Source organism: Cherax quadricarinatus, chromosome 14 (assembly GCF_038502225.1).
Source record: "Cherax quadricarinatus isolate ZL_2023a chromosome 14, ASM3850222v1, whole genome shotgun sequence".
Lineage (NCBI taxonomy): Eukaryota > Metazoa > Arthropoda > Malacostraca > Decapoda > Parastacidae > Cherax > Cherax quadricarinatus.
The window spans coordinates 49,142,414-49,167,922 of record NC_091305.1 but is presented as its reverse complement, the minus strand read 5'-3'; the positions used below and the strand labels follow the sequence as shown (position 1 = coordinate 49,167,922).

General features: G+C 39.7%; 1 protein-coding gene across 3 annotated transcripts in view; it reads left to right on the top strand.

Moving 5' to 3' along the window:
* Window positions 1-25,509, top strand: part of Nup160 (nuclear pore complex protein Nup160) — a 418,270-nt gene that overhangs the window by 115,806 nt on the left and 276,955 nt on the right. For all 3 annotated transcript variants that reach the window (XM_070084997.1, XM_070084995.1, XM_070084996.1), the window contains exon 5: window positions 9,813-9,909. In XM_070084997.1, coding sequence (XP_069941098.1) covers window positions 9,813-9,909 — 97 coding nt within the window. The remainder of the gene's footprint in view (window positions 1-9,812; window positions 9,910-25,509) is intronic.

The following is a 25,509-nucleotide window of genomic DNA, read 5'->3' as shown; positions in this document are numbered from 1 at the left end:
TAATGAAGATCTGGTGACGATTGATGGGATGGGAGGAGGGGAGAGTGTCGAAGTTGTTACTGTTTAGAAGGGGAATCCCCTTCCATTAGGACTTGAGGTAGCAAGTCCTTTTCCGGGGTTACTCCCCTTCTTCTTCTAATGCCACTTGGACCAGCTTGAGAGTCACTGACTCAGCGCTGTATAGCCCTTGTGGCTTAGCGCTTCTTTTTGATTATAATAATAATAATAATAATAATAATAATTGAGAGTCACTGGACTTAGGTCGCACAACATATCTGTCCATAGAGGCCTGTACCTCCCGTTCCTTTATGACATTCCTAAAGTGTTTTACAACATTGTCAGTGTAATAGTCACCAGCACAGTTTGCAATAGCTGTGTTAGGGTGATTGTCATCAAAAAAGGTTTGCACTTTAAGCCACATTGCACACATTTCCTTAATCTTTGAAGTAGGCAACTTCTTCAATTTCTCTATCCCCCCCTCTGAAGCAGTTTCCTCAGGTCTGGCCTCTTGCTGTTGAAGATGATCTAGCGGCTCATCAGTGGTTAGTTCGTCATTGTCCTCTTCCACCAACTCTTCCACATCCTCCCCACTAACCTCCAACCCCAAGGACTTCCCCAATGCCACAATGGATTCCTCAACTGGCATAGGCTTCTCAGGGTTAGCCTCAAATCCTTCAAAATCCCTTTTGTCTGCACATTCTGGCCACAGTTTTTTCCAAGCAGAGTTCAAGGTCCTCTTAGTCACTCCCTCCCAAGCCGTACCTATAAGGTTTATACAATTGAGGATATTATAGTGATCCTTCCAAAACTCTTTTATAGTCAGTTGAGTTTCTGTGGTCACTACAATGCACTTTTGAAACATTGCTTTTGTGTACAGTTTCTTAAAGTTGGAAATGACCTGCTGGTCCATGGGCTGCAGGAGAGGAGTGGTATTAGGAGGCAAAAACTTGACCTTAATGAAGCTAATGTCCCCAGAAAGTCGCTCTGCCAAGTCTGTAGGATGACCAGGGGCATTGTCTAATACCAGGAGGCACTTAAGGTCTAATTTCTTGTCAATTAGGTAATTTTTCACAGTGGGGGCAAATGCATGGTGTAACCAGTCATAGAAAAAGGCCCTCGTGACCCATGCCTTATTGTTTGCCCTCCACAGCACACACAAATTAGCCTTGAGGACATTGTTTTTCCTGAACACTCTGGGAGTTTGAGTGATACACCAATAAAGGCTTCACTTTGCAATCACCACTAGCATTGGCACACATCAACAGAGTAAGCCTGTCTTTCATAGGCTTATGTCCTGGGAGTGCCTTTTCCTCCTGAGTAATGTAGGTCCTGCTTGGCATTTTCTTCCAAAACAGGCCTGTTTTGTCGCAATTAAACACTTGTTCAGGTTTAAATTCTTCACTGTCTATGTAATCCTTGAATTCCTTCACATATTTTTCAGCTGCTTTTTGGTCTGAACTGGCAGCCTCACCATGCCTAATCACACTATGTATGCCACTACAATTCTTAAATCTTTCAAACCAACCTTTGCTGGCCTTAAATTCACTCACATCAGCACTAGTTGCAGGCAATTTCTTTACCAAATCGTCATGCAACTGCCTAACCTTTTCTCAAATGATCCCTTGAGAGATGTTATCTCCTGCTATCTGTTTTTCATTTATCCACACCAATAACAGTCTCTCAACATTTTCTAACACTTGCGGTCGCTGTTTCGTAATCACAGTTGCACCTTTTGCAAGAACAGCTTCCTTGATTGCTGTTTTCCTGGTCACTATAGTAGAGATGGTTGATTTGAGGTTTACTATACAACCTGACCAGCTCCGACACACGCACTCCACTTTCGTGCTTTGCAATTATCTCTTTCTTCATTTCAGTAGTCATTAGCACCTTTTTTCTCGAAGGGTTGGCACTAGAAGCTTTCTTGGGGCCCATGGTGACTCATTTTGCAGAAACAAGCACCAAAAACAGTGATAATATTGAATGTACTGAATGTATCGTTAGATGTGCTCACACTGGCTGGCTTGTAAACACTGGCACATACGGGGCAGTTCAGGCCACACGTGGACACATCTCGTACAAATCGCATCGAATACCAGGTTTTCGATCGGATGCCAAGGCGAAATTTTTGCATTAAAATGCATCGAATACCGGATTTATTGAATACCGATGTCATCGAATACCCGGGGTCCACTGTATTAACAAAAAATTTTATTTTTAGCTTAAATACAGATTTACATGCAGAAAAGAATGACAAATATAAAGCACTAATAAAATGTATGAATGAACATTTATTTATTTATTTATTTAGAAATTTAGCATACAAACAGAGGTACAAAAAATACAGGTAAGAGCAGCATGCCAAAGCCACTTATATGCATAGCATTACAGGCTGGCTTAAAATTAACTTAAGATTAACTAAGCAATGATGAAATCAGTGATAAGACATTATTGTAAACAGATAACTATAAAATACAAATGAGTATTACAAAGACAGGTCCAATGGTTGCATGCATTGCTGTTCATTCAGTAGAATGGAGTATTCTGTTAGGTAGTGTATTTAAAAAAATAACAAAGTTAGGTTTAACATCACACTTACCTTTACTGAAGACACTTGTTGGTGTTTGGCAGATGGGGCGGAGGGGAGAGTGAGGTGAGTTTGTTGGAGACAGGACAGTATGCTTCAATATCAACTCTTTGGCTTATTTATCTATCACAATTCATTAAATATGACATAAACAATATTAATAACATAGAAACATGACATATACTCTAGAATGAATAAAATGTGTCATTATGTATGTCACAAGTAGTGTTGTGTTGTTGTTGGGTGTATAAGGGCCACTGAGAACATAAGCCATACATAGGGGTGGTGAAGGCAGCAGCAGAGGCAGCAGTGTTGTCAGCAGCCCTATATACAGTGGACCCCTGGGTTGCGTAATTCATCCATTCCAGAGAGAGTGACTTATTCCAAATTAATTTTCCCCATAAGAAATAATGGAAATCCAATTAATCCATTTCAGACACCCAAAAGTATTAAAAAAATGTTTTCTACATGAAATATACATTTACCTACACAGAAAACAATGATACATGAAGAATAAAACAATAATAACATCACACTTACCTTTATTGAAGACATGGTGATGTATGGAAGACGGGAGGAGGGGAGAGGATGGAGGAGTTAACAAGTGTTTGGAAGGGGAATCCCCTTCCATAAAGACTTCAGGTACCAAGCCCGGTCCTGGGTTACTTCCCTTCTTTGTTTTTTAATGCCACTAGGACCAGCTTGAGAGTCACTGGACCCCTGTTGCTCAAAAAAGTGTTCCAGAGAGGTCTGTTTCTGGCGTATGTTAGGAATTGTGTTGGGAGACAGGACAAGATAGTCCTTCAATATGACACTAATATCAACTCTACGGCCTATTTATCTAGCACAATTCATCTAATATGACATAATAAACAATATTAATAACATAGAAACATGATATTTCTAGAATAAAATATGGCATTAAAAATGTCATGAATGGTGGTGTGTTTGTTGTTGGGTGTATAAGGGCCACTGAAAGATTAGCCTTAATTAGTGGTGGTGAAGGCGGTGGTGTTAGTCAGTAGTCCTCTATACCTCCAATAACAACAGTTTAGAGCTGTCCTTTTTCTATCGACTAATTGCTTAACTTACTACACGGTTAATGCTGCACTTTATCACTGGCTGGTGCTATAGCCTTTATCGACTCCTGCTGCTTTAGTATCGTACATATTGCCGAATCACTAAAAAAGGCACATTCTCTCCTCTCGGCCCTTTACCAAAGGGCTGGCTGGCACTAGAAGCTTTCTTTGGGGCCATGGTGGCTTATTTAGCAGTTACAAGCACTAAAAAGAATGGAATACAGTAATACAAAATATATCGCATGTGCACGTAGAATCGTCCTCACTGGCTGGTAAACAATGGCACACTGGCTTTACATGGAGTGTCGGGGCCGCTCAGGCCAGGCGGACACGTTCCGGATGAATGACTCGTGCCAAATTCAGTAACGTTCACTGAGCCAATATTTTGACATAAAAACATTACTTATTCCGATGACAACTTAATCCGGGGGGTTCACTGTAACTCCAACAACATTGTAGGAGTTAGGTTCGTGCTGTCCTTTTTCTATCGATTAATCGCTTAACTTACTTGTTATACAGTTAATGCTACACTTTATCGGTAGCTGGCACTGTAGCCTTTATTCACTCATGCTGCTTTAGTATCATACATATCACAGAATCACTGAAGAAGGCACATTCTCCCCTCTCTCTTCCTCGTCCACTTCGGTACTTTGCTACGATTTCTTTCTTTAATTCTATCGTTTTCCTCACTTTCTTTGCCAAAGGACTGGAACTAGGAGTTTTCTTTGGGCCCATGGTGGCTTATTTAGCAGTCACACACAATAAAGAAGTTCCAAAAACAATGGATTATTATGAAATGTTTTGTATGGCCTCGCAGGATCTGTTCACACACCGAGAAACAACACGACACTGCCTGAGAATGTGTGTGGGGGGGCGGCTTTGTATGCGCGCTGGACACTGGACAGGTTCTGTACCATCGATGAAAACGGAGGAAATCGACGAAAACAGAGGCAATATTTTGACGAAAAAAGTTGGTGAAAACTGTAATCGGCGATAACAGAGATTGACGAAAAGGGAGGGTCCACTGTACGTATTTTGTTGGCAGTGTCTGCAGGCTGGATGTGAGGTTCATCTGATTTAGTTAATTTTATATCTCTGTTTCCAGACAGTTTTCGAGAATCCAGGATTTCAGAGAGAGCTTCCCAGGTCTTTTTTGTACCCCCTTTTATTTCATTAAATCTACTTGCATAATATAGTTGTTTGGACTTCCTTTTTAGATTAGTAAGTATTGATTGATATAGTTTAGTCTGTTCTTTTGCTTTTAAACTCAGTCTGAACTGTTTTTCATACTTTTTTTTTATCAGTGGATTTGAGGATGCTGTTTGTAAGCCAGGGGCTGTTTAGTCTGTTTGCTGTGATCTGTTTGGTTTTGATTGTACAATGTCTGTTATACAGATTTTTTTTTTTTTTATGAAAAATTTTAACACATTCATCAGTATCATGGCTGTCGGCTAACTCTGTGCTAGTCACTGTCACTTAATACTGAAATAGTTATTTATTGTTGACTCATTATGAAGACAAAATGAAATTTTACTAGTGTTTTGAAGCCAGGTCGCCATATGGAGAAGACCCGGGCCGGAAGTACCAGTGAATCTCTAATGAATGAATGAACTAGTGTTTTGTGGGAATTTACTTATGTTGATTATGAGGAAGGTGGGGTAGTTATCTGTGGTGTTATATGTGATTATTCCTGCTTTAATAGGCGATATAGTATTGCTCCAGATATGGTCAAGCTGTGAGGCACTTGCATCAGAGATTCATGTTGGCTAAGTTACAATTGGTAGTAACAAGCAGTTGCTCATAGTATTTGTGAAATCAACTACTTGAGGGTCAGCTACTTGGATAAGTTTATGTTGAAGTTGCCAATGTTTATAAGGTGGTGTTTATTCATCTCTGTGTCAATTATGTTTTTTAGGTTGACACTGAATGTGTAAGTATTTGTGTGAGGTAACCTATACACCACCAACTGTAATAGGGGTTATGTTTTTATATGAAAATCTTGAAAATATATATTCACCATTCTCATCCCTAGTGCATGTAGATTAAATACATTCCAGTTCTTTCCAGTAGTAGATGGCAGACCTACAGTTAGGTATGGCTGTGTAACCAGGTAAGACAAAGATGTCAGTTGAGTTATGTTTGAGCCAGGTTTCATTAAGAATAATAATAGATAGATTTACATTTAGAGAATTTAGACATGCTAAAAGGTCATTGTAGTTTTTGCTCAGAGATCTGACATTATGAATTGAAAACTGTTATAATCTTGGTGGCACTAAGTACAGCTTTTGCCTGACTTGCTGTATAGTATTGGCACTTATCTTCAGGGTTGTTATTGTAGTTTTGCGAAAGATTAATATCAGGATTGATGCCAGCATTCGTAAGTTTAATTTAGGAATTAGAAGAATTTTAGTATGTTCTACTAAAGGTGAGTATAGGATATAGCTGTTATAGAGTAAGAGGTAGATGGGACAAGAGGAAAATGGGAACAACAAGTAAGAGGGAGGTGAAAGTGTATAAACTAAGGGAGGAGGAAGTTCGGGTGAGATATAAGCAACTGTTGGCAGAAAGGTGGGCTGGTGCAAGTATGAGTAGTAGGGGGGTTGAAGAGGGTTGGAATAGTTTTAAAAATGCAGTATTAGAATGTGGAGCAGAAGTTTGTGGTTATAGGAGGGTGGGTGCAGGAGGAAAGAGGAGTGATTGGTGGAATGATGAAGTAAAGGGTGTGATAAAAGAGAAAAAGGTAGCTTATGAGAGGTTTTTACAAAGCAGAAGTGTTATAAGAATAGTAGAGTATATGGAGAGTAAAAGAAAGGTGAAGAGAGTGGTGAGAGAGTGCAAAAGGAGAGCGGATGATAGAGCGGGAGAGGCTCTGTCAAGAAATTTTAATGAAAATAAGAAGAAATTTTGGAGTGAGTTAAACAAGTTAAGAAAGCCTAGGGAACATATGGATTTGTCAGTTAAAAACAGAGTAGGAGAGTTAGTAGATGGGGAGATGGAGGTATTGGGTAGATGGTGAGAATATTTTGAGGAACTTTTAAATGTCGACGAAGGAAGGGAGGCGGTAATTTCATGCACTGGCCAGGGAGGTATACCATCGTTTAGGAGTGAAGAAGAGCAGGATGTGAGTGTGGGGGAGGTGCATGAGGCATTATGTAGAATGAACGGGGGTAAAGCAGCTGGAACTGACGGGATCATGACAGAAATGTTGAAAGCGGGGGGGATATAGTGTTGGAGTGGTTGGCATTTTTGTTTAATAAATGTATGAAAGAGGGGAAGGCACCTAGGGATTGGCTGAGAGCGTGTATAGTCCCTTTATATAAAGGGAAGGGGGACAAAAGAGATTGTAAAAATTATAGAGGAATAAGTTTACTGAGTATACCAGGAAAAGGGTATGGTAGGGTTATTAAAAGAATTAGAGGTAAGACAGAATGTAGAATTGCAGATGAGCAAGGAGGTTTTAGAGTGGGTAGGGGGTGTGTGGATGAAGTGTTTGCATTGAAGCATATATGTGAACAGTATTTAGATAAAGGTAGGGAAGTTTTTATTGCATTTATGGATTTAGAAAAGGCATATGATAGTGGATAGGGGATCAATGCGGCAGATGTTGCAAATATATGGAATAGGTGGTAAGTTACTAAATGCTGTAAAGAGTTTTTATGAGGATAGTGAGGCTCAGGTTAGGGTGTGTAGAAGAGACGGAGACTATTTCCCGGTAAAAGTAGGTCTTATACAGGAATGTGTAATGTCACCATGGTTGTTTAATATATTTATAGAAGGGGTCGTGAAAGAAGTAAATGCTAGGGTGTTCGGGGGAGGGGTGGGATTAAATTATGGGGAATCCAATACAAAATGGGAAGTGACAGTTACTTTTTGCTGATGATACTGTGCTTATGGGAGATTAAAGAAAAATTGCAAAGGTTAGTGGACGAATTTGGGAGTGTGTGTAAAGGTAGAAAGTTCAAAGTGAACATAGAAAAGAGTAAGGTGATGAGGGTGTCAAATGATTTAGATTAAGAAAAATTGGATATCAAATTGGGAAGGAGGAGTATGGAAGAAGTGAATGTTTTCAGATATTTGGGAGTTGACGTGTCAGTTGATGGATTTATGAAGGATGAGGTTAATCATAGAATTGATGAATGAAAAAAGGCGAGTGGTACGTTGAGGTGTATGTGGAGACAAAAAATGTTATCTATGGAGGCAAAGAAGGGAATGTATGAAAGTATAGTAGTACCAACACTCTTATATGGGTGTGAAGCTTGGGTTGTAAATGGTGCAGCGAGGAGGCGGTTGGAGGCAGTGGAGATTTCCTGTCTAAGGGCAATGTGTAGTGTAAATATTATGCAGAAAATTCGGAGTGTGGTAATTAGGAGAAGGTGTGGAGTTAATAAAAGTATTAGTCAGAGAGCTGAAGAGGGGTTGTTGAGGTGGTTTGGTCATTTAGAGAGAATGGATCAAAGTAGAATGACATGGAGAGCATATAAATCTGTAGGTGAAGGAAGACGGGGTAGGGGTCGTCCTCGAAAAGGTTGGAGGGAGGGGGTAAAGGAGGTTTTGTGGGCGAGGGGCTTGGACTTCCAGCAAGGGTGCATGAGCGTATTAGATAGGAGTGAATGGAGACGAGTGGTATTTGGGACCTGATGAGCTGTTGGAGTGTGAGCAGGGTAATATTTAGTGAAGGGATTCAGGGGAACTGGTTATTTTATATAGCTGGACTTGAGTCCTGGAAATGGGAAGTACAATGCCTGCACTTTAAAGGAGGGGTTTGGGATATTGGCAGTTTAAAGGAATATGTTGTGTATCTTTATACGTATATACTTCTAAACTGTTGTATTTTGAGCACCTCTGCAAAAACAGTGATTATGTGTGAGTGTGGTGAAAGTGTTGAATGATGATGAAAGTATTTCTTTTTTGGGGATTTTCTTTCTTTTTGTGTCACCCTGCCTCGGTGGGAGACCGCCGACTTGTTAAAAAAAAAAAAGTTATTAAGAGAAAAGTAGTATCTATGAAGATAAATTGGTGTGACTACTAAAAAAGATGATTGTATGGTGACAATATCTAAAGTAAAATAAAAAATTAATTATTTCTTAAGTATAATACACTATGAAGACTAGATTAGATATTTTAGCACCTAATTTATACTTGATATCGCACAAATGTTTATTGGGTTATCCTTGGTTACTAACTCTCTGGGTTACTAGGTCAAAAAATATATTCCTCTTGTCCCATACTAGGCAGGGCTTAGTCACTTTGTGTGTTTCTCTGGTAGAAACTGATAAAAAATGTAGGGTTATTATTAACATTCCATTCGTCAGCAATTATTCACGTCTTGTACACATCAATTACTTGTGAATGTGGAAGGACTGGGGATTGAGGAGGATACTTGGCTGTTGGAGAGAGGATTGTTGGCCTGATGGGTGACAGTCACTGTCACCTCTCTTAAATCTTGCTTACTGTACCTTCAGCACTCTTTCCTGCACAATAATAACTTGCTAATGTTTCTTTGTTATCCTATGGAGCCATGGTTTGTATTACCTGTTAGTGAACTAGGATGGGATGGAATATTGACCAGTTGGGCAACTGCAGTGATCAGCTGTTGTAAACAAATAAGATGGTGGGAAAGATGGGTTGTAACATCCTTGCTTTTCTACCACACTTTTCCTACATTGTTACCTTTCTTACACCATATACATGTTATCAGTGAGAGGGTGGAGGAGCATATAGAGGTCTGCCTTGATTAGATATGTTCATTATGTTATTTATTTCTTTTCAACGAACCATCCGTATCCCACTGAGGCAGGGTGACCTAAAAAGAAGAATGAAAGTTTTTCTTTTTAATTTCAGTAATTTATACAAGAGAAGGGATTACTAGCCCCTTGTTCCCTGCATTTTGTTTGCCTCCTATGACATGTGTGGCTTATATATATCCTATTTATTTAAATAAGCATTGTCAAAAATCATCTGATTGGGTGTTCATATACTTTTGGCACAAACTCAGCCAGAGGATTTCGTTCTGGATGTATAACACCCAAATCAGTAATTTTTCAGAGTCTTCCTTATGAAGACAACCTAACCAGTCTAGAGTGATTAACCCTTTCACTGTCATAAGCTGAAGCTCAGTCCATTTATTAGCGATGTTTATTGTATTGCAGGGAAGCAGGAGTAAGCCAGAGTCCATCTTGAAGGAGCTAACATTCCAGACACTGAAGGAGTACCACAATCTCCACATCTTGAACAGCAGCACTGCAGGTGACAAGACTTCGTTAAGTTTTCTCTCTTTACATCAAATAAATTTGGTTTCTGAGATGCCAAGACAAAACTTTATCACATTAGCATGTAATGACACATTCATGCACATCTTTTCATGCTCTCACACTTTTGATCTATATCAGTTTTATATATCTGTGACATCCTATTTCTTAACCCTTTCAGGGTCGAGACCCTCTATCTTTAACTCCCACTCAGGGTTGAAAAATATTTGAAAAAAAAAAATTTCTCTTGAAATGATAGTTTTTCTTTTTGTGAATGTTATAGGCCAAATAGTTTTTCTTTTTGTGAATGTTATAGGCCAAAAAGAACATTTTTTTGTGATCAATACATAACCCTTTGACTGTCGCGGCCGTATATATACGTCTTACGAGGTACCGTGTTTGACGTATATATACTCATAAATTGTAGCGACTTCAAATCAAGCAGGAGAAAGCTGGTAGGCCCACATGTGAGAGAATGGGTCTGTGTGGTCAGTGTGCACCATATAAAAAAAATCCTGGAGCACGCAGTGCATAATGAGAAAAAAAAACTCTGACCGTTTTTTTTAATTAAAATGCCGACTTTGTGGTCTATTTTTGTATAGTATTTATGGTTGTATTCTCGCTTTCTTGGTCTCATTTGATAGAATGGAAAACATATTATAGAAATAGAGGTGATTTTGATTGATTTTACTATAAAAAGAACCTAGAAATGGTGCTCAAAGTAGGAGAAATGTTTGATTTTTGCCAATGTTCAAAAGTAAACAAATGATGACATTGTCCAATAAATGTCCAACTAGCCATTCTGATATGCAGTCATGAATGTGTTGATGTTATTTATACAATTATTACAGTATTGTAGTAGTCTGCATAATAGTAAGTCTTCTATTTTTTGTTTGAATAAAAATTCAAAATAGAAAGCAAGAGTAATATCATAGGGGCCTGGAGACATGACTGATGAACAAAGAAATTGTTATTTTAGAGCCAGGAATGTCTGCATCGTTCATTCTGGACCTTATTTTGAAATTGTCATATTTTTTAGTTTTCGTGAAATTGGCCAAATTGCAAATTTCTGACCATGTTATTAGGTAGTTGAAATCGGTAAATGGGCAATTTCTTGTACTGAATCGATAGAAAAAATGGAGTTCTAAAGAAATAGCTATGAGTTTGGGCGACTGACACAACAGAATTAACCGAAAATAGGGCTCAAAGTGGGCGAAATCGCCGATTTGTAAACAGCGCCGAGGTCGCTAACTTCGCGAGAGCATAATTCCGTCAGTTTTCCATCAAAATTCGTTTTTTTGGTGTCATTACAATCGGGAAAAGATTCTCTATCATTTCATAAGAAAAAATAATTTTTTTTTTTAAATTTTGCGACACCAGGAGACACCTCAGGATTGGGGGTTGCATGAAGTTCAAATCAAATCAAATCAAATCAAAACAAGTTCATTCTCTATAAAGATTGCAATGTGGGGTTTACATATAGAATATTGTGTGAGTTACATATTCTTCTCCCGGCATTTTAGTCGCCTCTTACGACACGCATGGCTTACGGAGGAAGAATTCTGTTCCACTTCCCCATGGAGGTAAGAGGAAATAAACAAGAACAAGAACTAGTAAGAAAAATAGAAGAAAACCCAGATGGGTGTGTATATATATGCTTGTACATGTATGTGTAGTGTGACCTAAGTGTAAGTAGAAGTAGCAAGACGTACCTGAAACCTTGCATGTTTATGAGACAGAAAAATGGACACCAGCAATCCTACCATCATGTAAAACAATTACAGGTTTCCATTTTACACTCACTTGGCAGGACGGTAGTAGTACCTCCCTGGGCGATTGCTGTCTACCAACCTACTACCTAGGGAGTTACATATTATAAAATACTAATTACAGAGAGGGCCACTATCACACCTAGCATGACTAGGCATTTCGGGCAGACTAAGATTAATTAAAAACTCTACATTGGTACAGATTATGCAGCATGTTGGTATTAAGGCTAAAGAACTGCATTACAGTTGGTAAATTTAGCAAAGTGAATGGTTTTGTTTTGGTACGATGCATAGTTTCTATTGAAGCTCCAATATTGGAGTATCATAGTCAAACTTATGACTAGTTTAAGATTCATTAGGTTATAGTTGTATTACATGTTTCTATGTTTATAGTCAATTGGGTGAGTGCAAGTGTGAATTGTGGGGAATCGCAGATATCGAGGGGAGGTCTTGGTTGTTTTTTGTGTGTGTATGATACAAGAGACTAGGTAGTTTTCATGTAGTTAGCTGACTGTGGGGTGTGTCAGGGAGATAAGATGTTTTCTAATGGTAGTTTTGAAAGTGATGAATGTGTCTGCAGTTCTAGAGTTTTCAGGTAGGGTGTTCCAGATTTTAGGTCCTTTTACATACATTGAATTTTTGTATAGGTTTAGCTGGACAGGGGGAATGTCATAGAGATTTTTGTGTCTAGTGTTATGTCTGTGGGTCATGTCACAACTATCAAGAAAGTGTTTTAGGTCAGGGTTAATACTGGAATTTAAGGTTCTGTAAATGTAGGTTGCACAGTAGTAAGTGGATGTTCGGTACAGGGAAGAGTGGGGGGGGGGGAGTTGCCTGGGATTGGATTGTGTGATTATTCTTACAGCAGCTTTTTGTTGGGTTATTATTGGCTTTAGGTGTGTTGCTGCAGTTGATCCCCAAGCACAAATAGCATAGGTGAGGTAGGGATAAATGAGTGAATGGTATAGTGTGAGGAGGGCTGATTGTGGCACATAGTAATGTATCTTGGAGAGGATCCCAACTATTTTGGATACTTTTCTTGTTATGTGTTGGATAAGGGTGCTGAAATTCAGGTTGCTTTCAAGGTGCAGGCCTGGGAATTTGCCCTCATTATGTCTGGCAATAAGAGTGTTGTCGATCTTAATGCTAAGTTGTCGAACACCTGCTCTGTTACCAAACATAGAAGGTTTTGTCAGAGTTAAGTGTAAGTTTATTGGCTGTCATCCAAGTAGATATTTTGAGTAGCTCCTCGCTAACATTGGTGTTGAGGGTGGCAAGATTTGGGTGGGAGATGACGTAAGTGTTGTGATACGTTGGGAAGATCATTAATGTATAAGAGGTAGAGCAGGGGACCAAGGACACTTCCTTGTGGTACTCCAGTATCAAGTGGCCGTGTTGATGAAGTTGTCTTTAATCTTTTGACTGTTTCAGGCCCCTTTCTGAAACTGTCATTCTATGTTGCCAAATATTCGAAAAAAAAAAAGAATTATTTTTTTCTTATGAAAATGTTAGGAATATTTTTCTGAGTCTTGTAAGCAAAAAAAGATTTTTTGCCATCAGTACTTACCGAGATATAGAGCTGCAAAGTTTGCAGAAAGTGACGTGCGTATGGCAACAGCGGCGACTGCCACCCACCCGGTATAAAGAAAATCCCCAAAAAGAAAATATTTTCATCATCATTCAACACTTTCACCACACTCGCACATTATCACTGTTTTTGCAGAGGTGCTCAGAATACAACAGTTTAGAAGCATACACATAAAGATACACAACATATCCCTCCAAACTGCCAGTATCCCAAACCCCTCCTTTAAAGTGCAGGCATTGCACTTCCCATTTCCAGGACTCAAGTCCGACTATATGAAAATAACCGGTTTCCCTGAATCCCTTCACTAAATATTACCCTGCTCACACTCCAACAGATTGTCAGGTCCCAAGTACCATTCGTCTCCATTCACTCCTATCTAACACGCTCACGCACGCTTGCTGGAAGTCCAAGCCCCTTGCCCACAAAACCTCCTTTACCCCCTCTCTCCAACCCTTTCGAGGACGACCCCTACCCCGCCTTCCTTCCCCTATTGATTTATATGCTTTCCATGTCATTCTACTTTGATCCATTCTCTCTAAATGACCAAACCACCTCAACAACCCCTCTTCTGCCCTCTGACTAATACTTTTATTAACTCCACACCTTTTCCTAATTTCCGCACTCCGAATTTTCTGCATAATATTTACACCACACATTGCCCTTAAACAGGACATCTCCACTGCCTCCAACCGTCTCCTCGCTGCTGCATTTACCACCCAAGCTTCACACCCATATAAGAGTGTTGGTACTACTATACTTTCATACATTCCCTTCTTTGCCTCCATAGATAACGTTTTTTGACTCCACATATACCTCAACGCACCACTCACCTTTTTTCCCTCATCAATTCTATGATTAACCTCATCCTTCATAAATCCATCCGCCGACACGTCAACTCCCAAGTATCTGAAAACATTCACTTCTTCCATACTCCTCCTCCCCAATTTGATATCCAATTTTTCTTTATCTAAATCATTTGACACCCTCATCACCTTACTCTTTTCTATGTTCACTTTCAACTTTCTGCCTTTACACACATTCCCAAACTCATCCACTAACCTTTGCAATTTTTCTTTAGAATCTCCCATAAGCACAGTATCATCAGCAAAAAGTAACTGTGTCAATTCCCATTTTGAATTTGATTCCCCAAAATTTAATCCCACCCCTCTCCCGAACACCCTAGCATTTACTTCCTTTACAACCCCATCTATAAATATATTAAACAACCATGGTGACATTACACATCCCTCTCTAAGACCTACTTTTACCAGGAAGTAGTCTCCCTCTCTTCTACACACCCTAACCTGAGCCTCACTATCCTCATAAAAACTCTTTACAGCATTTAATAACTTACCACCTATTCCATATACTTACAACATCTGCCACATTGCTCCTCTATCCACTTGATCATATGCCTTTTCTAAATCCATAAATGCAATAAAAACTTCCCTACCTTTATCTAAATACTGTTCACATATATGCTTCAATGTAAACACTTGATCTACACATCCCCTACCCACTCTGAAACCTCCTTGCTCATCCGCAATCCTACATTCTGTCTTACCTCTAATTCTTTCAATTATAACCCTACCGTACACTTTTCCTGGTATACTCAGTAAACTTATTCCTCTATAATTTTTACAGTCTCTTTTGTCCCCTTTCCCTTTATATAAAGGGACTATACATGCTCTCCGCCAATCCCTAGGTACCTTCCCCTCTTTCATACATTTATTAAACAAAAGTACCAACCACTCCAACACTATATCCCCCCCTGCTTTTAACATTTCTGTCATGATCTCATCAGTTCCAGCTGCTTTACCCCCTTTCATTTTACGTAATGCCTCACGTACCTCCCCCACACTTACATTCTGCTCTTCTTCACTCCTAAAAGATGGTATACCTCCCTGACCAGTGCATGAAATTACTGCCTCTGTTTCTTCCTTAACATTTAAAAGTTCCTCAAAATATTCTCGCCATCTTCCTAATACCTCCATCTCCCCATCTACTAACTCCCCTACTCTGTTTTTAACTGAAAAATCCATACTTTCCCTAGGCTTTCTTAACTTGGTTAACTCACTCCAATATTTTTTCTTATTTTCATTAAAATTTCTTGACAGTGCCTCTCCCACTCTATCATCTGCTCTCCTTTTGCACTCTCTCACCACTCTCTTCACCTTTCTTTTACTCTCCATATACTCTGCTCTTCTTATAACACTTCTGCTTTGTAAAATCCTCTCATAAGCTACCTTTTTCTCTTTTATCACACCCTTTACTTCATCATTCCACCAATCACTCCTCTTTCCTCCTGCCCCCACCCTCCTATAACCACAAACTTCTGCCCCACATTCTAATACTGCATTTTTAAAACTATTCCAACCCTCTTAAACCCTCCCCCCCCCCCCACTACTCATCTTTGCACTAGCCCACCTTTCTGCCAATAGTCGCTTATATCTCACCCGAACTTCCTCCTCTCTTAGTTTATACACTTTCACCTCCCTCTTGTTGTTGCCACCTTCCTCTTTTCCCATCTACCTCTTACTCTAACTGTAGCTACAACTAAATAATGATCCGATATATCAGTTGCCCCTCTATAAACATGTACATCCTGGAGCCTACCCATCAACCTTTTATGCACCAATACATAATCTAATAAACTACTTTCATTACGTGCTACATCATACCTTGTATATTTATTTATCCTCTCTTTCATAAAATATGTATTACTTATTACCAAATCTCTTTCTACACATAGCTCAATTAAAGGCTCCCTATTTACATTTACCCCTGGCACCCCAAATTTACCTACTACTCCCTCCATAACATTTTTACCCACTTTAGCATTGAAATCCCCAACCACCATTACTCTCACACTTGATTCAAAACTCCCCACGCATTCACTCAACATTTCCCAAAATCTCTCTCTCTCCTCTACACTTCTCTCTTCTCCAGGTGCATTCTTTTATTTACTCTAATTCAAAGGTTTCTTGCATTTTTCAATATTTTTCTTTTCCAAGTAACTTATGTGGCCTGTGAGACTAATGTAAGGTGCATTGTTCAAATATACACTCATTGTTTACAACACAGTAACTGAACAAACTTTATCACTATTAGTTTGTGTATACACTTTGTTTACACAAACAAACAATACAAAACAATGTTTATTACTATTGTTCCATAATATGTATACATATGTACAGTCACTGAACACGTTCCTAGAACTGCTGCAGCTTGTGGAACTCTTTGAAACATGGGTATATGCAGAGGGGCACTTGGCACTCCTCACACATAAAACGAGTGTCTCTGCAGTTTGTGGGCATTTTGTGGTATGTGTACATACATAACACCTCTTCTGAGCATTTTTCTTGGCAGTAGTAGGAGGCAGTCGTATGGGGTAGTGATCACCAGGCCTGAAACGAGATTGCGTGTGTGGGTAATTTCGTGGGCGCTGGTCTGTTGCAGGTGCTGCTCCTTGGTACTTTGCGATTATTTGTCTGATTACTGACAAACAAAATTCACCATATTTTGGTGTTTTGTTGGTCTTCAACTTGTATATGTTATAAGCATTTAGCATAGAGATATCAACAAGATTGAAAAAAAGTTTTATATACCACTTATAACTCTTGCGTACACAGTCTGCAAACACAATCTGCATGTCACATTTGTCCACTAAGCGCATATTGAGGTTGTAGTCCATGACAGCTGCAGGCTTTAGAATGGGTTCATTGGTCTCTCTGTTGTACCTGCTACTGTGTGCCATTTCGTTTCGGTGAACTGATGTCAACAATGTGACATCACGTTTGTCATGCCACCAAAATGCCATGATGTCATTGGCAGCAAAGGCTTGCACCTCACCTCTGCGAGTGCCAGCGTCGAACCTTGGCATATGTTTACGATTACCACGCACTGTGCCACACACATCTGTCAAGTTCACTCACAAGAAATCACTGAGTAAGGGGCTTGTGTACCAGTTATCAGTAAATAACATATGCACCTTACCAAGATATGGTTCCATCATTGTTCGAACCACATCACCAGAGATACCCAATAACTTCATGGTATCTCTCAAAGTATTACTGCCAGTGTACACAATGATATCCAAAACTAGACCACTTCTGCAATCACACAGTACAAATAGCTTTATACCAAAGCGTTTCCTCTTGCTTGGTATATATTGCTTGAATGAGAGAGTTCCTTTGAATAAAATCAAGGACTCATCAATAACAAGCTTCCTGAAGGGATAAAAATACATGCAGCACTTTTGTTTCAGGTACATAAACACATTTCTGATCTTATATAACCTGTCGCTTCTGTCAGGCCTGGTTTTGTCTGAAAAGTGTAACATACGTAACAGTATCAGGAAACGATTGACACCTATAATGTCACTAAAACCTGGAGTTGAAATCAGGCGTTCTGTTGCCCAGTATGTGGTGACAGTGTGCTTATACACATGTGGCATAAGCATTATTGTGGCAAAAAACAGGTACATCTCTGCCACAGTTGTCTCCTTCCACTTGTGTAGCCATGATTTTGGTGAGAGAATTGTTTATGCCATGGTGTAATCATAGTATGTGTTTGTTTCCCTGACAATGATGTCCATCAGGGGTTCATCGAAGAATAACTCAAAGCAGTCCAGTTCGCTAGCATTGTTCCCAAGTGGACATGATGGCTTTATTCCACTTTGTGTTTCATCAAAGTCATGGGGACTGGGAACAAACTCGTCACCGTCCTGCCAATCCCAGATGCGGTCTGCTGGTGGGTTCTGGATATTGTACCGTGGTTGTGGTTGTGCAGGTTGTGGGAGTGTGGGGTTGGGTGAGGCTGGTTGTTGTGCAGAGTCAGCAGCGTGGGTAGTAGCGTGGCCCGCTGATGGTGCCACATGGGCCGTGCCACCCTCACTATCACCACCACTGCCTGCTCCCTCACTCACATCATTCATACCCATCGTAACAATATCGTCATCTTCACTATCAGGTTGTGGTGTAGGGCCACGGGATGTGCTCCCAGAGTTTCTCCTTTCCCTTGGAACAACATATGAAACACTACCAGACCGCATGCTACGTCGTACATACTGCCGCTTCACTGGGGAATATTCACCCTCACTGTCACTAGAACTGCTTTCAATGACCTTGAAATCACTATCACTATCACATTCACTGCTAACATTTGGGTGTTGTACACGACCAAATAGTTTCCTCTTTCGTCCTGGTACAGGCGAACGTGAACGTGAACAAGCCGGCCCAGCACCAGAGGTGGAAGGTTGTGGGTCATCTGGGTTTTCATTACTAATTATGTTATCCTGGGCACCTTTTCCAGTAACACTCACTTCAAAACCCTGGAATTCACTGTCACTGACATTTTCATCGCTGTTAGAGCGATCACTTGGGAACAAAAGACCTCCAATCCGCCGAGGAGTGAGGAACTTCTTACCGAGAGGCATGGTGAAAATGGACTAACAAGATGGCGTTCCCACAATGCACCGCTGGGTCCCAGATTTTTTTTCACAGGGTGCGCACCGACCACTGAGACCCATTCTCTCTCATGTAGGCCTACCAGGCCTTTCCCGCTTGATTTGAAGCCGCTAGAATTTGTGCGTATGAATACGTCAGAAACATTGGCTCGTAAGACGTATTTATACGGCGTAAACAGTCAAAGGGTTAATGGTGACATACTGATACCTATTAGTAAGGTAGGATTTGAAATACGCAAGTGCATGGCCTCTTATTCCATAATGGTCAAGTTTGTGGAGTAGGATGCTATGATCTACTGTGTCAAAAGCTTTTCTTTGGTCAATAAAAAGTCCTAATGGATATTCCTTATTTTCCAGTGATGTGTAAAGCAGATCTAGCATTTTTTCAATTGCATCATTAGTGCTTTTATTTTTTCTGAAGCCAAACTGGCAGGGGTTGAGTATGTTTTGTGCTGTTATAAACGAATATAATCACTTGTGTACGAGTTTCTCAAAGATTTTGGATAGCAATGGTAAGTTTGATATTGGCCTATAGTTGTTTACATCTGTGGGGGTCACCACCTTTATGTATTGGTGTAACCCTTGCTGTCTTGAGTAGTGTTGGGAAAGTGCTAGTTTCTAGTGACTTGTTAAAAAGTAATGAAATAGCATGCGAAAGGACATGGGCCACTCGCTTGTACAATAATGGTGGGACGTGGGACAGATTCCCTGAATTATTTTTAAGTGACTTAACAATTGTGGTGACTTCAGTGGGCTCAGTAGGTGCAAGATAGGAGTTTGGGAAATTCCCATGTAAGTAATCACTTGCACAGGCATTGGTACCTGGGATTTTACTGGTGAGATTAAATCCTATGGTTGAGAAGAAGTCGTTTATCTTGTTAACTGTATCAATGGGATGCAGTGGTGTTTTGTTCGATGACAATATCCTTATTTTTTTTTAGTTTGTGGGTCCCCAGAATCTGGGAAAGTGTTTTCCAGGTGTTTTTTATATCTCCTCTTGTTTCAGTGAATCTGCTGGAGTAGTACATTTGTTTGGCTTTTTTTATTAATTTGGTGAGAACTGATGAATAGTGTTTAAGAATATGTTATGTATTAAGCCCTGTTTGTATTGCTTTTCATATTGGTGTTTCTTATCAGTGGATTTCAGTATGCTGCTAGTTAGCCATGGGCAACCAAGCCGTTTATTCGTGATCTGTTTAGTTTTTATAGGACAATGTTTGTTGTATAGTCTAAGTAATTTTTTCAGAAATATGTCTGTCCAATCGTCAATACCATAGGCCTTGGAGAATTCTGTAGGCCAGTCAACAGTCTCTAGCTCTGCTCTGAAATTACTTATTGAGGCCTCGTCATTTAGTCTCAATGAAACTTTGTTGTATTCCAGTGGTGGTTTACTGATGTTAAGAGAAAGGTGGAGTAGTGGTCAGTAGTGCTGTCTGTGATTATCCCTGACTTAAGGGGGGCTAGTATATTGGTCAATATATGGTCAATTATGGTTGCACTTGTCTTGATCAGCCTGGTTGGTTTAGTTATTGTTGGTATGAGAAGTGTGTTGTTCATATTGTTGATGAAATCAGTTACAGGCTGATCGTCTGGTAGGCCAAGGTTGATATTGAAGTCTCCAGCTAAGAGAAGGTGGTGCTTGTTTATTTGTCTGTTTGTTATTAGTGTCTTTAATTTCTCACTGAAATTTGGGAGGTTTGTGTGGGGTATCCAGTAAATGGCACCGACTTTTATATTAGTCTTAAGTTTTTTTACAGTAAAATTAGCAAAAAATATATTCTCTATATTCATTACTATAGCAAGTGGTGCAAATACAAGATAGTTGGTTGGAGTAATAGATTGCAATACCACCCCCAGCTTAGTATGGTCTGCAGTTGTGGATTGCTGTGTATCCTGGTAGTGGGTAGATTTCAGCTGTGTCCTGCTTAAGCCAGGTCTCAGTGAGAATAATACAAAAGAAGGGTGTCTTTAGGGAATCAAGGAGTGCCAGGAGGTCATCATAGTGTTTGTTTAAGGACCTGATGTTGTAGTTAAGAACTGTTAAACTTTTAGCAATATTTAGGATAGTGCTGGCTTGTGAAGCTGTGTAATAAAGGCAGTTACTTTCCAATAAATTTTGATTGGGTGTTAGATTATGTAGGTTTAGATCAGGGTTGACATGATCATTCATCTTTTTAGGTTTAAATAGTAATTCTTTATACCATGTATAGTGTGGCGAGTTCTAGTACTGGTATCTGTAGTAGTGGGATGTTTGGACAAATACAGGTCTCCCTCAACATTCACATTTTCAACTTTTGTGGGCTTCACACATTCATGAATTCCCAACCGCCAAATTCCCAGCTGCCAAATCATATTTAAGTTTCCCACCACCAGCGAGTCCCTACTACCTTCCCTCCGATCCCCGCAGCTGGCAGCCAGCCCTCCCGCCACTTAGTGTGGTGAGTGTTTTGTTTGTTCATTATTTGCCTTAAACTACAATATAAATAATGTCAGTCCATTCATGACTGCATATTGGAATGGCCATTCGGACAGGTATTGGACGGTGACATCATATGTTTACTCTTGAACACTGCAAAGAATCGAACATTTCTGCTACTGCTAATAATAATAATAATAATATGATGTAATAATAATAAATAATAATAATAATAATACGATAGACTTGAAAAAGGAAATTGTACAAAAATACGAGGATTGAAGCAGTGGTGGAGGAAGTGGTTGAGGTATCGTCAGTCAGTGTGGCTTTGTTTATGCTGGAGTGAGTATTAGTCTTCACGCTCTTCCAAACATTTCACAATAATTCATTGTGTTTGGTGTTTGTAGATTGAGTGCAAATGCTACATAATTAATCGTGGGCCCAAAGAAATTTATTAGTGCCAACTCTTTGGTAAAGAAATTGAGAAACACGATAGAATTGAAGAAAGAAAGTGTACCAAAATGCGAGCAGTATGCCGCAGTGGTTGAGGCAGTGGTATTTAATAACATGCATGTTATGAAACCATAACATGTATGTATTTAGTACAATATTTTATGATGTTTTCATGTATTTTATGTTCATGGTTCAACAAGTTAAGGAAGCAGTATTGTATTATATTTCCCTACAATGTATTGAGGCACCAAACATTCGCAATTTTTCAACATTCACAAGGCACTTGATCCCCTAACCCTCGCGAATGTTGAGGGAGACCTGTATATAGCAAATGCACATTGGTCAAATAGAGTGTAGTAACTAATAAACATAATGAATTTGGTGTTGACTAGGTATTGAGCTAGAATGAACTCAAGTACATCTAGGTATAAACTAATAAGATAAAATTACTAATTAACCCTTTCAGGGTTCGTCCCGTAGATCTACGGCTGGTCGGTGAGTGTCCAAACCATAGATCTACGCCAAAATTCTAGCGCCATCAAATTTAGCGCGAAAGCGCTCATAGGCCTACATATGAGAGAATGGGTCTGCGCCGTGGGTGTGCGCCATAAACAAAAAATCTAGGCGCCTGCATAGCATTGTGGGAACGCCGGCTCAGTCACCCTTGTTCACCATGCCTCGTCGCAAGTCAGCTCTCACTCCCTGGAAAATTGGGACTCTCCTCTTCCTGTCTGATAGTTCTGACACTGATGGAAGTGGAAATGAAGACGAATTCTACGGCTTTGATAAGTTAGTGACCGAAAATAATGACCAGGATATCGATAATAGTGCAGAAAACCCCGACGATCCTCGACCTTCTACCTCTGGTGTGGGCACTCGTGACTCACGGTCAGGTGTTCCTAAACGTAAGAGAAAACTAATATTTTCCCGTGGCCTGGCCTCTGACTTCAGTAATGACGATGATTCTGACGTGGATTGTGATTTTATTGCGCTTGACGATCATTCGAGTAGTGATAGTGAGGAAACATATTCACCAGTGAAGCGTCGGTATGTTCGCCGCCGCATGCGCTCGGGTAGTGTGCCCTATGCTGTGCCCAGGGGACGGAGTACATCCCGGAGTACATCCCGGAGTATATCCCGTGGCCCTACACCCGTTTTAGGTAGTGATAGTGAGGATGATGTGGCTACACTTGGCATGGATGGGCCACAGACATCAGTGGATGGTGTTAGTGGGGCTGGTGGTGGTAGTGGCACCGCCATGCGTGACTCGCTGTGCCACGCGGGGACCCACGCTGCTGACTCGTCAGTTCAAGGACAAAGCGGAGCGTCACCCACCAGCCCGCCACAACCACCCGTACAACCAGCCTATGATGTCCAGTATCCACCAGCAAACCGTATCTGGGATTGGCAGCAAAATCCCAATTTTGTTCCCAGCCCTCACCACTTTGATGACTCTCAAAGTGGAATTCTACCTACCTGTCCCCTTGGAACCACGGCCAATGAACTGGAATTCTTTGAATTATTCTTTGACCAGCCATTGATGGAAATTATTGTCAGGGAAAGTAATAAGTATTTTCAGTACACCATGGCAAATACGATCTTATCACCACAGTCAAGACTACACAGGTGGAAAGAGACGACTGTTGCAGAAATGTATTTGCTTTTTGCAACAATAATGCTTATGCCTCACGTCTATAAGCATAATATAAAAGCATACTGGTCCACAGATCGGCTAATTTGTACCCCATCCTTCAGTGAAATAATACCAGTGAACAGGTTTATCTTACTGTTATGTATGTTGCACTTCTCAGACAAAACCAGGCCTGACAGAAGTGACAGGTTATACAAGATTAGAAATGTTTTCATGTATCTCAAACAAAAGTTCAGGATATACTTTTATCCATTCAAGAATCTTGTAATTGACAAGTCTTTGATTTTGTTCAAAGGTAGACTGTCATTCAAGCAGTATATACCGAGCAAGAGGAACCGCTTTGGTATAAAATTGTTTGTACTCTGTGATTGTGACAGTGGCCTGGTGTTGGATATTGTTGTATACACGGGTAGTAAAACATTGAAAGATACCAAGATGTTATTGGGTATATCAGGTGACGTAGTGAGAAACATGATGGCACCTTATCTTGGTAAGGGCCATACATTATATACCGATAACTGGTACACAAGCCCATTACTCAGTGATTTCATGCGAGTGAACAAGACAGATGTGTGTGGCACAGTGCGTTCTAATCGTAAACATATGCCCAGGCTCAATGCAGGTGTTCGTGGTGATGACGTGCAGGTGTTTACTGCCAATGACATCATGGCATTACGGTGGCATGACAAACGAGATGTCACATTGTTGACAACCATTCACCGTAATGAAATGCAAGACAGTGGCAAAGTTGATCGAGTGACTAATGAACGTATTCGAAAACCAGTGACAGTGATTGATTATACACAAAACATGCGCTTGGTTGACAAGTGTGACATGCAGATTGGTTTTGTTGACTGTGTTCGTAAGAGTTACAAGTGGTACATGAAACTTTTCTTCCATCTCATGGACATTTCAATGCTGAATGCATATAATATGTACCAAATAAAGACTGGTAACAGACCACCGTATGGTGAATTTTGTTTGTCTGTTGTCAGACAACTCATAATGAAGTACCAGGTAACAACACCTGCAATACAACATGGTCCTCGAATTCATCACAATATACCCAAGCGTTTGAGGAGAGAAGGTGATCATTTCATAATACAGCTTCCTTCAACTCAAAAGAAATTTGCTCAGAAGAGATGCATTGTCTGTGCACAAACAAAACGACGGCAACAAAGACGCAAAGACACTCGGTTTATGTGTGAGGAATGTAAGGTGCCTCTGTGCATGGTGCCTTGTTTCAAGGAGTTCCACAAGCTCCAGCAGTTTTAAAACCATGTCCAGTGATTGTAAATATGTAAATATATGATAGAACATTAGTATTATACAATATTTGTGCATGTTTATTGTAATAAACAACAGTGGTAAACAATAATATGATAATAACTTTAGTGCGGTTATTGTGTTCAATACAGTGAGTATATATATATCAATTATATACAGTATTGGTCTCTCAGGCCCCAAATGTTAGTAGGAATAGAAAAAAATTGGAAAAGAAAGGAAAAAACAACTAAAACAACAACATAATATAATACGCGTATGTGGAATTCGTCGATGTTGCCGCCACCACATCATTTTCTACAAACTTCTTGGCACTGTATCTCGGTAAGTACTGATCAGATTCTAATTTTTTTTGTTTTATTACCTTCACAAAAATATGCTCTTTAATTCTGTAAGAAAAAATAATTTTTTTTTTCAAAATTTCTTGGACACTGGTGCGTGACTTCAGATTTTGGCCTTGGACCCTGAAAGGGTTAAAATAGCACCAGACTATCTTTTGTAATTGTACTAAGGCTAATATTAATTGTTTACATGAACTAAAGTATAACTAGATATAAATTGATAAGATAAAATTACAAATTAAAGTAGCAAAAGCATAATAAAATAAAAGAAATGGCAATGTTATGGTTGTAAGTAATATGATAGTAAGATGGTATACAAGATAATAAAAAAGTTGGAGTTGAATATTCAAGCTTGAATATTTGGCAGTAATAGGTTAAGAAAAGTTTAAAATAAAATTGGGTAATAAAGTATAAAATAAAATTGGGCAAGAAAAGTATAAAATTAGGTAATGTCTAAAATAAAATAGGGCAATAATAGAAAGTTTAACCCTTTGACTGTCGCGGCCGTATATATACGTCTTATGAGGTACCGTGTTTGACATATATATACATACTCATAAATTCTAGCGGCTTCAAATCAAGCAGGAGAAAGTTGGTAGGCCCACATGTGAGAGAATGGGTCTGTGTGG